Source organism: Squalius cephalus (genome assembly GCF_949319135.1).
Source record: "Squalius cephalus genome assembly, chromosome: 17".
NCBI classification, from domain to species: Eukaryota; Metazoa; Chordata; class Actinopteri; order Cypriniformes; family Leuciscidae; genus Squalius; species Squalius cephalus.
The window spans coordinates 25,180,191-25,194,237 of NC_137138.1; the positions used below are offsets into that span (position 1 = coordinate 25,180,191).

General features: G+C 38.0%; 1 protein-coding gene across 11 annotated transcripts in view; it reads right to left on the minus strand.

The window, feature by feature from the left end:
- Window positions 1-465: 465 nt before the first annotated feature.
- The window catches only part of dbn1 (drebrin 1), an 87,054-nt gene continuing 73,472 nt past the window's right edge, over window positions 466-14,047 (minus strand). For 4 of the 11 annotated variants that reach the window (XM_079898317.1, XM_079898319.1, XM_079898314.1 and 1 more), the window contains exons 10-15: window positions 13,693-13,807; window positions 12,263-12,367; window positions 7,754-7,861; window positions 5,360-5,796; window positions 5,060-5,165; window positions 466-2,923 (exon numbers count right to left, since the gene is read on the minus strand). In XM_079898317.1, coding sequence (XP_079754443.1) covers window positions 2,871-2,923; window positions 5,060-5,165; window positions 5,360-5,796; window positions 7,754-7,861; window positions 12,263-12,367; window positions 13,693-13,807 — 924 coding nt within the window. In that variant the 3' untranslated portion in view covers window positions 466-2,870. The remainder of the gene's footprint in view (window positions 2,924-5,059; window positions 5,166-5,359; window positions 5,797-7,753; window positions 7,862-12,262; window positions 12,368-13,692; window positions 13,808-14,047) is intronic. The other 7 variants (XM_079898323.1, XM_079898324.1, XM_079898322.1 and 4 more) reach the window with 3 other exon arrangements.

The following is a 14,047-nucleotide window of genomic DNA, read 5'->3' on the forward strand; positions in this document are numbered from 1 at the left end:
TCTTAAGTTATAGGACACTGTTTAAACATTTCTGTGTCCAGTTGGTTGCAGACAGAAATAACGTGAAAGTACACAAGTTTTCTGAAGGATTTTAAAGTCTTTTATTAACATACATAAGCACATAGCATGTCACAAAAGATCTTGTGCTTGTTTCAAAAACAGCGTGTGAGAAGCGGACGGGAAAAAAAGGAAGAGATAGAAAAAAATAATTAAAAAAAGAACTTTCAGGAGTCGCTAAGCCTTGCTTCAGGGGCAAAGAAGAAATTACTGTAGTAGAACAGCAGTAGTAATAGTAATAATAGTAGTGGTGGTAGTAGTAGTAGTCTCCTAGTAGTTTGAGGGAGAAAGAGAATAATAATCACTACTAAGGAGGTTGGAGGGTGAACAGGAATACACGGAAGTTGTTTTAAAAGGGGCTAAGTTACTGTTAAAGATGCGGGTTACTTCCTATTAGGTTTCATACTGAGAAACCATGTTTTCTCTCTCACCAAAGAAATGCAAGAAACCCAATCCAAACGTACGCCACCCCACGTTTTTCATGAGTGGTGAATCAATACATGTTAGTTATTGTAGTACATTTTACATGAGAACAAAATTAAAGCTATTTACAGAACAATACTATTGGTTTAGTCTTATTGCTCGCCTTTCCACTCAAAAAAAAAAAAAAAAAAGATTTGTAATGTAAAGCCAAGATGTTGTGATATGGCTTTTCAAAATGACTAAAAGTATGAGGAAGACAGTGGGTGGTGATAACTTGGCAGTTAAGGATGTGGGCTGGTACAACAAAGATTACAGTTTGAGTCAGTGTTGAGTTAGTGAGATAACCTCTCACCATTCTGCCCTTGAGCAAGGCCATGTGTCCCTGCACTAGTCCTTGTGTAAAAGTCAGTTACGAAATCCAAATTTGATTGGGTTGTAATCATTTTAGGTTAAAAAAAATGTCTAGACGTCCATAAGGGTAACAAGTCCTGGATAAAGCATTTTTAACAAGCAAAAAAAATAATTAATATTATATTTCAATAATGGGGGTTACCAGGGTTTGAAGTGTGTAATTATTAGGAGTTTCCTTCCCTTGGAGCGTAGAGCTAAAAGGTTCCAAATCACATCCACGATAAATTAAGGTCAAGGCCATACTCTATGCAAGTACACAAACACAAATGCTTCGGTTTCATTCGCTAAAATGTGTTAGAAGAATGCAATTCAGCCTCAAGGGGCGCTATAGCCAACATCAGCATAAATCATCCTCTGTAAGACACTGAATCCTGGTAAGAATGTTTACTTGGATAATAGCAATGTAAAGGGAATTATTTTGGCTTCTTAAAGGGATAGTTCACCCAAAAATTAAAATTCTATCATTTACGACATCTGCATGTCGTAGTTGCATGTATGACTTTATTTCTTCAGTAAAACAAACACAAAAGATAGTATTATTTACGGACACCCTACAAAGACATGGTGAAGAAAAAAAATATGAGATGGGAGAAAAAATTATTTGTCAATGCTTTTGCGTTCTCTCGCTAATGTTTCCGTTCCCCCGAGAAACTCTGTGTTTTGCGAGTGAACGCAAACATTTTGCAAAGGTTTTGCGAGTGCACGCAAAACCATTGACTTATTATTTTTCCTCCCATATCATATATTTTGTTTTCACCACCATGTCCCCTTAGGGGCTCTGTATATTTTGAAGAATGTTGGTAACCAAACAGCTTGTTCCACTGTTTGGACATAAAACACTGAGATTTCTCAAAATATCTTCTTTTATGCTCCACAGAAGAAAAAGTCACACAGATTTGAAGCGACACAAGGTCGAGTTTTTGTCTGAACTATCCTTTTAAGTACTGAGGTCTGTTAACGCCACAGTAAGGCCGCATGCTAACATCTGGGACTGCGAGCTTGCATTGGCGCCGACGGTTGCGTACTTATGTAGAATATCTTTCCGGCCTGAACCTCTCCAATAATAAGGGAGTCAAGGGACTCTCTTCTCACTTTATCTTTAAACTAGATGTACACGCATACAGTATATGTGCACACACTACCGCATATTTAACTAAAACAATTCCCAAAAGAGTTCACTACAATTGTTATTGCCTAAGGTTTCTCAACAAATCAAAGCTCTATTGCAGTTGTTCATAAAAAAACAAACGTCAGTTTCAGCCATTGTTTATACACATTGTCTCATATGTAGTCAAAATATACATATGCCACCTGGCGCTAAAGTCCTAAAAGGCCGTTACACCGACACGTCATACTCAAAATAATTGGCACAACACAAAATTGTTTCATAATCACATATAAACCCCCTTCATTTTCCGTTTGCTAAATACGACTGACTCAACTGAAGCTAAAATCGAGTTCTGACATGCCTTTGCTTGGACGAGGGGTGAGGGTTCGAGCGTCCCTGACCGACTGAGTCATAAAAGCAAAGACCCCTGTGGGCATAACACTCAAACACATGTGATTCAACTAAGCAACTAGGATTGTGGGGAATTTGATTGAAGCGCTGAGCAGACCTAAAGCTCGGCGTTGATTAAGGAGATAGAAACTAAAACGGAATCTAATCTGCTACTACACACACCTGTTAGGCACAGGGATCCATACAACACAGGTGAGCGCTAGAGACGCACTGTGCTATACTCTGCATAGCAAAAAGAAAAAAAAAAGAGATCGAAATAAATAATAAACACACTCTCACACACATACACGAACCGAAAGCGCTCATACCCACTGGCATCTTTAACAATAACCCGAGTCCTTTTCTTCTGTGGCTAACATTGTTGTTGTTTTTTTCTCTAAAACATTTTGATGCAAGACTTCAGTAACTGTTGTAAAATCAGTTTTCGTCGAGGCGTCGCCTCGGTTTCCCTCGGTCGCTCCTAATCATCATCTTCCATCACGGGGTCTGTATCCCAGCACGTAATGTCGATTTCTGCAGAAGACAATAAGACAAACACCTTATATTAGGATGTTTTTTATTTTTATGGTGGGATGTACCGTAACGACAGATAATTAAGAAATTAGTGTTGCTGTAACACAGTGCAAAATTGACAGTTTTTCTCTTTTGGAAAAACGGACCAAAAATATTAACCCTTTATCGGGCGAGGAACCATATTTGGTAACTGAATCGCGCATTCAAACTGAGTCTCCCCTGCCTGTTTGCGTTGTCATATGAGCGCATAGATTTCTCCTAGCCAATCAGCGAAGATCAGGCTACGTCACTGATAGTCACATGATGGCATCTGACCAATCAGAAGTTGCGCGGAGCATTTCAAACTTCAGTGTCGTTCCGGATATTGGAAAGTGAGGTTATGCGCTACTACCTACTCCCACATCAGCGCTAATAACTTCAAAACAAAAAATTGTGAGTTGATGAAACTCACACATTCTATGGTTGAATAGTTGTGCAACATGTTGAGATAGGTGTTGTTTGCATAGATTTCTTGAAAGTATTGACATTTGTGGCATGAAAAATGGTGAGACCATATTTGATCATACGCCCTGTTCAGGTAAGATTAGAGAATGTCCATATTTAGACATACGCCCTATGCGTATAGAAAAGCCGAACTAGGGTATTTTTTCTACAAATAATGCATTATAACCACAGTCTATGATTATAACGTAGGACAATAGTATTTACTAGTGCATTGGATGTTATCACAGGTTTGAATAACATTATAAAGTGATCCAGTGGGAAACGTAACACATTTATAGACATTTTATATTGCCATAGATATTGAAATATGTGTGGTTTTGGTCAGTTGTATGACCTTTATAACAGTTTTTAATACTTATAATGATATTTTGCACTTCTTATTATATATTTACCCTTTATGTGTAAGTTTTATGCCCTTGAAACAGTTTTTATCATAGTTAAATGCCATGTATTGGTGTTTTTTTTTTTACTGTGAGACTTATTACTGCTAAAATAAGTGGTACCACCAGTACTTGACCATACCAAAGATCAGTAGTACAGATCTTTTATAAATGTATACATTTATTTATAACATTTATAAATGCACAAATGTGCATTTATAAAATATGAATCATATTAGATGTTCTTAGGAGCACAAACCATAAATGAATACCCTATTCATTAATTTAATGAATGTTCCTAATAATAATTTAATTTAAAATGTTCCTAATAATAATTTAAAATGTTACTAAATAAATATTTTTATGTTTGTAACAAGTTTATGTGTTTTTATTATATTTTTATATATACACTTTTTAAGGGAAAAACATTACCCTAGACTGGCGAGGAACCATATATGGTAACTTCATTGCCCTTGATTTCCAACCTAAAAAAATATATTTTTTTAAAAAACTCACAAATGTTTAGAAGTCTTATAATATCCTCCAATAACACTCTATGGTTGAAATTTAGAATTTCCAAGTATTTCAATGAGTGCCCTATAAAGGGTTAATGTCCCCTCATGTACTAAGGGGTGTAGACAAACCAGGCCTTTTATACAGTAGTTAACTAAAACCATAAAAAAACTTTTGTTTAAAATAAAATGAACTTTAAATGAAACATACATACACACACACACATATATATACACACACACCGTTATGTAATTATGTTATGTGTCAATGTAATTTTTACATGCAGTGCTGAATTTTTGTTGTTACATAAAATACACATTAACTGAAATAAAATATTTAAAAAAAATTGTTTCAGCTAGTTTCTCATTTTCATTTACCGTACAGTACAATAAATAAAACAAACTGAAATAAAAACTATAGAGACTTTTTTTTTTTTAAATGACAAAAACAACAACATTGTAAAATAATGAAAACAGAAAATATAAAACTTAAGGTACTCAAGGGATACTAAAATAACACTGATACAAACATTTGTTCAAGAAATCTCTTTAAAATGATAACTGACCTCCCCATTAACTGTAAATACCATTTACATTTGATTATGAATAGAATGTAAATGTGAACTAAAGGTTATTGGCTACTTAAAAAAAACAAAGAACGAGCCCTTCATTATGTCCCACCCAAACAAGAATTGCGTTCATTAAACCATTTGATGTGCTTCAATCTGCGGCGATCTCACCTGGTGGTTTGTTATAAAAAACTGGTGTTGGGTTGACTTTTGCAGTGCAGTCTTCCGACTGGGCGAAATCCTCCTCCTGTGATTGGCTGAAGTAGCCTTCACTCGCCTGCACAAATGCAAACATATGATGGCTATATGTAAACATATAAAGCTCCATGCAAGCATAGTGTCCTGAATATGTGTCTTTGGCATTACGATAATGTCAAATATAGAAAGTATATGCTGCCACCTAGTGGCAAAATAAATATCATGCATAGGTAAATAAAACATTTAGGAGATTGATAGGCTGTTTTAACAGACCTGGGTCCCTTCTTTAAGCAGCGAGTCTCCATTGGTCAGCAGCAGCTGTCCGTCATCCAGGTCCTGGCTGTCAGAGCCGGACGCGTGCTGGAGGGCCTGCTGGTAACTCAGGGTCATCTGGTGGGGTCCCGACACGTCCACCAGGCTGGAGGGCTCGTCTTCGGGGCCGGTGCAGTAGGGGGTGTCGGGCACCTCATCGAAGCTCATGAGCGGCTGCGGGAGAGCAGGGGAGGAGCCGGGGCGATGGGGCTCCGGGGTGTCCTCCATCAGGTCCATGATGTGGGCGGGGGTCTGGGAGGGGGCCGAGGCTGGCGCTGGGCTGCTGTCCCACAGGTCTAGCAGGGTGTCATCTGTGCTGCGGGGCTGGGGGGAAACACTCGGAGAGGTCTTGCTGAAGCCGGATTCCTGCACTGGAGTTTGCTTGGGAGTGTCAAAGGCTTGAGGGAGGGAAAAGGACATTTAGGAAACACTCATGAACATATAGAACTATATTACCACTGTCGCCTCTGGCTTGCTTAGTCGGGGACACTTAATATCTGACTGTACTGACGCTGTAGTATGAGAACCGAACTGAGCTGGACGATGACAATTTTTTACTGCTTTATATATGAAAAGAACTAATTTAATAATTGATGATCTTTACAACAGGACTGAATCAACACTGAACTGACTTCAGCTGAACAACAGCCGAAATGCATCGTTTTCCTGTTATCACTGTAAAGCTGCATTGAAACAATCTGTACTGTATAAAGTGCTATATAAATAAAGGTGACTTGACTTTTATGTTCATGTTAAAAACAATTTATTTGGAAAGAACTGCAATAACACTTTCTATGAAACCTACAATGCATTACACCAGGGGCCTAACATTTCAGAGGAAAAAATGTTAGCCTTCTAAAGAAAATTTATTATTTTAATCTATTTTACAGATAATATTGTAATAACGTCTTTTGAAAATCTATTTATGGCATTTTAATAATGTCAAATCTGGTTCAAATTCACCGAAAGTCGGTCCCTATTATGTATAAATATTTGAGGTATATTTGGGGTTTCTTGGCATCAGAGAGTCGGGTAATCTAATCTAAAAAAAATGTGATAAAGTATTTGAAATTTTTTTTCTTTAAGCCAACAAAAGTCATTTTTAAGGGTCAGATCAGATATTCAGGTAACAACTGCCCATTTGCACCCTTTTACAATATATAAAGGTTTTCATAACCCCACATAATATTTAATTAATTATGCAGTTCTAATATACAATTGCCTATTTACACTTATTTATGGTTATGGTACAGTACCTAAAAAAGTAGGTAACACTTTATTTTAGTGTCAATGTTACATGCAGTTACTATAAATTGTGAACATGCAACTAAACCAAACCAAACCCTAATCCTAACCCTATAGTAAGTACATGTAGTTAATTAATATTACTCAGTACTTAAATGTATAATTACACCGTAACAAAGACACCTTAAAATAAAGTTTTATTTTAGTTTCCTGTTCTGATTATGAGCAGTAAATTGCGCCCCAGTGAAGTGCTTTTCTTGAGCATACTCAGTGCAGTCAGCGTGGACACGCAAGAGCTGAGAAAGTCAGTCAGCTGTGAAGGCAAACACAACCTGGACAAACAAAAGAGCCCCAGGCTGCATCACAGGGGCCGGTCTGCATTCGCTAGATAATTCTGTGGGAGCAATAACAGCCTCCCATCTGTCTAACTTCTTGAGCTGATGAGATTCAACATTTTACATCCCAAACAGTCTTTGCTGACTTATTAACTAGTTTTCTAGAGGACATGGTGGGAGATTATTTTTTGGGATCTAAACTATTGAAAATAGCACTGCTGCTTTATATATTAAAGTTCTGTTGATCAATTTCTCCAAAAGGCTCAACTTCTGTAGTGTACTGAAGAGCCATAAACCCACATGTAAAATACAACAAAAGGATAAAAAAAGATGATATTAAGGGCCAGATTTACTAAACAGGGTAAATAAGCATTAGTGCAGTTCCAAAAAAAAAAAAAAGGGGAGATGGGAGTGGAAAGTTCTGCATGTGATCTACTGCATTATCTACTTACTATTAGCATCTGGTTTAAGACATGCTTTTTTTGGGGTGGTAAATAATGGTGCAAATACCAGTAAATTGACTAGCGCAAACTTTAGTAAATCACCTTGCATGATTCATTTAAATACCCATAAATGTTGCGTCTGAAAGGGAAACTCATTCAAATTAATATGAAATAAGGTCAGCCGAAAAAGAAAACCTGTCCACGCCAAATTTATAACTGCGTGTCTTTAGTAAATCCTGAAAGTAGTTTTTTTATTGCCAAAAGAGGGTTTGCACTGGAGCAAGATGTTAGTAAATCTGGCCCTATATGAATATCAAAAAGAGATCCCTTACCAAACTCCTTTCGAAAGAAGTCATCTTTTTCCTCCTGAATGGCGATTTTAGGGATGGGAGTGCATCCAGTGGTCATGCTGCGCTCGAGGATTCCTTCGGTAGAGTCATCTGAGACATCAAAAAGAAGGTAAATGTTTGATGATCTCAAGCAACACATGCCAGACAAAATATCAATCACAACACAGATGACACAATTTACAAACAGTCTGAAAGGATTGCTATCAATGCCAAACAACAGCAAGCAGTGTTTTGTCTGTCAAAAAGTGAATCGTCCTCAGCGTTCTCATCAAAGACTGCGACATTAAAACACAGACATGCCGCTGTGACCATGAAGACACAACACAGTGTGCAGCACAGAAAAGGAGTTCACAAATTTACAAAATGCATGTCGTTTTCTGAACATGCACTCAAGAATGATGTTTTATTAAAAAAATGTCTTATACTCAAAACAGCTAAAGCAAGCTGTCAGGTTAAAAAATATTTTTTATAAGTGACAGGTGGTCGATATAAGACAAGATTTTAAAATTACAATGTAATAATGCAGAACAGATCTAGAATCTATTTGACTTGTTCATGCAATTTTTAGGAAATATCTAAATAATGATAACAACCCACTGGAAAGAACAATCACAGATGAGTTCTCTTTAAAATCTCAATTCTTTCTCCTGGACAGTAATGATATTTAATCGACAGCAAATGTAATTTTTTTTTACAATCTCAATATATTCAAATATCTACAGTAAAATATCACAAATTGTGCTCTGGATTGCAGAGATTTCAAACAGTAATCAAATTTATTCAAGATCAAATGATCAACAATCGTCTCATTTATTTCTGTTTTATAAATTTGAGACAAAATTACTTTTGAAAAAACATTCTGAAAAGTCATGTCTCCTGAGCTCTGAAAGAGCAACCTCTGAACTATGAACCCAGCTAACAAAAATATGTTCAAAGAACATAAAAAAATAAATAATAATAATCTGTTATGTAAAAGGTAAGGAAATCTTCCATTTGCTCATTTTGCAAACATTGTTACTTTTGAAATGTTCTTTGAACAATCTAAAACAAGTATTAGCATTAAAAAATGTTTGATGAACATCCAACTAAATTGTTTCAGGAAAAAAAAATCCATGAACAACATATAAACAATGTTTTTGTGCTAACGTCTTAAAGACCAGATAACTTTGAATGAACATTATATTAATGTTACTAGAAAGAATGCTTGTTCATAACTTTGTCAGAATGTTCTGAGAACATTCCCTGATAGCTGGGAAATGTTTCATATGGAAGTCACCAATTTGAAATGCAACAAAAACACTGAGAAGCAAATTTTGGTGATTAATACGATACAGCTTAGTGAAGACCTCACACGACATATAACAAACACAACTCGTGAAACCACAATGACCATTGTAAAAACTGCTTGCACATGCCAAGTGACACAATTCAAATTCACCCATTTCTGTAAGAGAAATCCACAGTATCACTCTACATAAACTCTAGATATTGGGTCTTAGTACAGACCCAGTGTTTAGTCCTCACGGGCGCCATTTGTCCTCGTGTTGCTATTTAACTTTATACTTGATCACACCACAAGGTCGGCTCCACAACAGTACAGTCACACAAGGTCCACGGAGCGCAAGCCCAAGGGCTCGGCGACCACAATCACATGCGGTGCAGCGTGGCGTACACTCACAGGTCAACAGGACGAAAGGGGGCGCAGGCAGGGCCACCGGTTATCCGTCAGAAAGAGCATGGGAGGAGAGGAAGGGGGACATGAGGGGAGTAACATTGGTGAGATTCAACCAGATCTCCCTAACCAAAAGAATCAGTTTGTCTCAGTCCTCCAAACGTCCATGGCATAGCTTCAAAATAACACATGCTAAATGTTTCCTGTGCAAAATACAAAGTCAAAGGACAACAAGTATAGAACACATATACTGACTATGGATCCAGAGAAGATGGCAATATGGATCAAATAGACGTCTTGAGAAAGAAATGGATCGTGACACTGAGAAGGCCGTAGTGCCGTTAGCTAGTACAGCAGGTTACTTGAGATGGGACATACAGGACGGGAGATGGTTACTTTACAGATTTGAGGACCTGACTGTTGTGGGTCTGTCATCATCAGGACGCCATTATGTTAGACGCATTTATTAAGCGCAGTTTACTCATTTAATATGAAATGATAACATTTCGCTCTGTTCTGTGTGACTTCCGCTGCAAACTTGTTTCGATGAGTTACATAATATTAAACAAGACTACACTTTAGGACCTTAAAATTAATCAAATTTCTGTAATCGTTTAACCATTATTTATCATGTAATATTTGTTTTGTTAGTCGTTGGATACAAACGTTTTTTTCATAGTATAGTCCAATGCTTTGACTGACAATAGAACCATAAAATACACCAAAAATGCAACATAAATTCACAAAAAGTAATCAATTTTATTTGTACGCTGTAATCCAATCTTCAGAGTCCATATGATTGCGAGGAACAGACCCAAATTCATGCCTTGATTCAGCGATATTAATCCCCATTCTCAGCAGCGATCATAAAAGTCAAATCCAAGCAGCTTGTTATAAGTCATAAATTCCAAAATTGTTGCCTCAAGAAGCTTTATGACATGTTTTATGGCAGTGATATCAAACGCTCACTGGCTCTTGCTGCTTCGTCACAGATCGCGACATGCCCTGTTTCAGGTGATGTGTGTTTGACGGAGTGGATCGGGATAAAATTTTCAGTTATTAACAACTTAAATTCTGCACTGTACCTCACACAAAACTAGAGAGGACTTCGACTGCAACACATCATCATTTGGCCTACTTATGCAGCATCTATCCAAACGTACAAAAATGTACAAAAATACCAAAATATTAAAGCATTAAAGGCCCTTGCACACTGAGTCCGAAATTCGCATCCGAAATTTTCGCACGTTAAAAAATAAATACGACATGATGTTTTATCAATCACGCTTGCACACTGCCTCCGAAACTTTCGTCTTGTCAAAAAAAATTTCGGATCAGGTTCGATTTTCTGCGTTTTCGCATCCGTAGCAAGCATTTTGAATGTTTTTTTTGACAATTCAGAGCCACCGAATCACGAATACGAAAAAACGCATTCGAAAGTTTGGACTCAATGTGCAAGGACCTTAAGCCTCGATTGGCTCGCTTTGGACCAAAAAAAACCCTGTCTGTTGGCCCCAAGGAGGCGCAGATGAGGCCCGATCAAGCCTTGGGAGTCCGAGTCCTGCACGCGGGTGGGTGCCCGAGGGTATCCGACAGATGAACCGCTAATATTTAATGTAACGGGTTGAGTAATATTTACGTTGTCATCTGCAGTGCAAGTGCGGGTCGGGAATCAATAGGCATGGGCGGATTGCGGGTTCGATAGCCAAGACTATTTCAACTCAATTCGGTACCCACTGATAGGCAGCTTGATTTCAAATGGTCCCGAGCTTATTTCACGAGTTCACACTTACAAATAAGTCAGATCGAATAAATGGTATGCGTATTTGGCGTGCTGTCCGAGGAGAGCGCTCCGAGCTCGGTATTTGGCCCGAAACCAGAGTAGCCTACTCCCCCCGTATTCCTGACCATGGTAGGAACAAGCCAAGAGTGAGTAGTCGGGGTGGTGGAGGGATGCTGAAAACTGTCGAGGAATGTAGGTGAGTCTACTGTGTATATATATATAAGCTTTCCTCTCATGCTGACAGGATAGACGTGGTAATTGCGATTTACGAGTTGACTGGATAGATTATTTGAACGTGCTCCTCCCGAACTTTGTTAATAAAACATTAAAATCATGATAAAATAATTTATGTTCACGCTCTGTAGTCTGAAGACCACCAATGGTTTCTAATTACAATGCAATTTGCAGTATATGGCTCATATTTGGCTATTTGTTCTTTTAATTTTAAACCTCTAAGCGTATAACCTATTGTGTGATGTATGCACATTTGTTCAAAATAGCCTGAATGGGCAGATTTTTCACATGATGTAGGCAAAAAAAATGTATTGTTTACACGACGGATGCACGTTCTCATCCTTTTTTCTTTTAATTATTACCATGTTGGGCTGCGTGTCAATTTTTCTTAAATGCATCAACTCAAAATGCCTAATGTTGGTTTGACTGCTTGTGTTACATGAGAAAATAAATATTTGTTGTCATTGTATGGAAAAGAGCGGCTTGGACATTCTGCATAATATCTCCATTCGTGTTCCACAGAAGAAACTAAGTCATAAGGGTTTGGAGCATCATGAGGGTGAGTAAATAGTGACAGTATTTAATTTTGGGGCGAACTATCCCTTTAATACTAGCACATACTAACCCTGGAAGACCTAATGCGTCCCAGTGCAGTGCAGCTACAGTGAATGTGCTTAGTGTTGCTGGGGAAGCCAAAAGAAAAAACGGTAATTCAGTAAGAAGAGTGACTACAGGCTAGACTGGTGACTTGGTGATCCTACGCTGATGCAGTGGCCCTCAGCAAGATCTGTCCAGTACCTACCAGGTGGACCTGGCTGCCGCCGCTTATGGGGCGGAGTGCGAGAAGGGGGCGGGCTGCAATCGGATGGACTGTGCTGCTGCCTCAAGAATGGACTGTCCAAGCGGCCTGGTAAACGGGAGACGGGACCATCGTGTGGGACACATGGACACCCACACACACACAAAGAGCGACGTACACAGGTGTGACAGAAGAAGACCAAACCGGATAGACATGAGGAAATAAATCCAGGGATAGAGAGGGGAGGAAATTTGTGTAAAAGTGAAAGATCAGAGAGACAGAGAAGCACGAGTTCAAAACAGAAGTGATGACGGATGTGCACCAGTTGGGTAGAGGGTAAATAAGATCCAGGATCGTCAGAAGGAGAGATGGAATGGACGGATGGTTAAAAAGGAAATGTCAACAACCAAAAGGATGGAGTGAGCAGAAGGAAAAAAAAGAAATTACCAAGAAATAGAGAGAAAGAAAGTAAGGTAGAAGGAGAGAGGTAAGAAAACAGCTGTTAGTGTGATGGTCTCACACCCTTCAACATCAGATGGCAGTGAGGAGTTTGACATTCACTCCAACACTGAAAAGTCTATGATCTTAAATAAACAATGAAATGAGACAATCACCCAGTAAATAATATTGCATTGTTCAGCAGGATCATACAGTCTGTTGGAAAATGGCACTAATAAAGCATTTTGACAGTAAATTAATCTTTGCTTTAGCATCCCTGTTGAAAAAAAAAAGCCTTAAACTAGGTTAAGGTGGTTTGCTGGTTTAAGATGGTTTCTCTAAAATAGCACTGATTCACTCAGCCTCCAAAAGGCACAATTGAAGCTATTGTGATAAAGTTGAAAATAAGTTGTAGTACGAAGCAAAACAACAATTTGGACCAAAAAAGTATTTTCTCAACTAAAAACTATCAACCAGCAAACTCCATGACTTAGCAAAGCACAATCAACCAATTCATTCCAAACGTGATTGCATAGTGTTAGCATGTGGATTAAGGATAAAAATACATACAACACCGAAATGTTGGGTATTTGTACTGATCAAAATGACCAGCATGTTTTAGCACATCCATAATCATGTTCTATAATCCAAAGACATTCTCACATTTATAACTATGGTTTACAATAACTTGTAGCCAGCCAGCATATATGAAGTTTAGATCCCTCTCTCTTTAACCTCTGTTCTCTACAGTATATAAACATATCAATATCTATCTGTCTATATAATTTAACTATATGAATAATCTGTCTATGACCCTCAGAAATCGGTCATGGTGATTCAGAGCAGAGATTTCAGACAGATGGTCTCTCCTGAGTTGTGTTGTTCAATTCTCGTTAAATGACAGATTGAGAGACAAGTGAAGAGCAAGTAGCAGGACAAACAGAGGATCAGTAGCATCTCCTCCTCCTCTTCTCCACCTTTCACTATGATCTTACCGGTCCTGTGCGTGGTGACTGGTGAGATGTCCACACTGTTGGCTATGGCTCTCTCTCTCTGCTTGAAGTATTCCCGTGGGTTATCAGGCCTCTGGGCAATGATGGCTGCTGCCTCCTATAAACATATTTAATATTTAATACATAATGCTATCGGTCAAATGTTTGAAATAATTATGATTTTTTTTTTTAAATGTAAATTATTCCTGTAATGCAAAGCTGAATTTTCAGCATCATTACTCAGTCTTTAGTGTCACATCATCCTAATAACATGATTAATAATTGAGCACCAATAATAGGCCTAATTGAGCACCTTAACAGCATATTAGAATGATTTCTGAAGGATCATGTGACACTA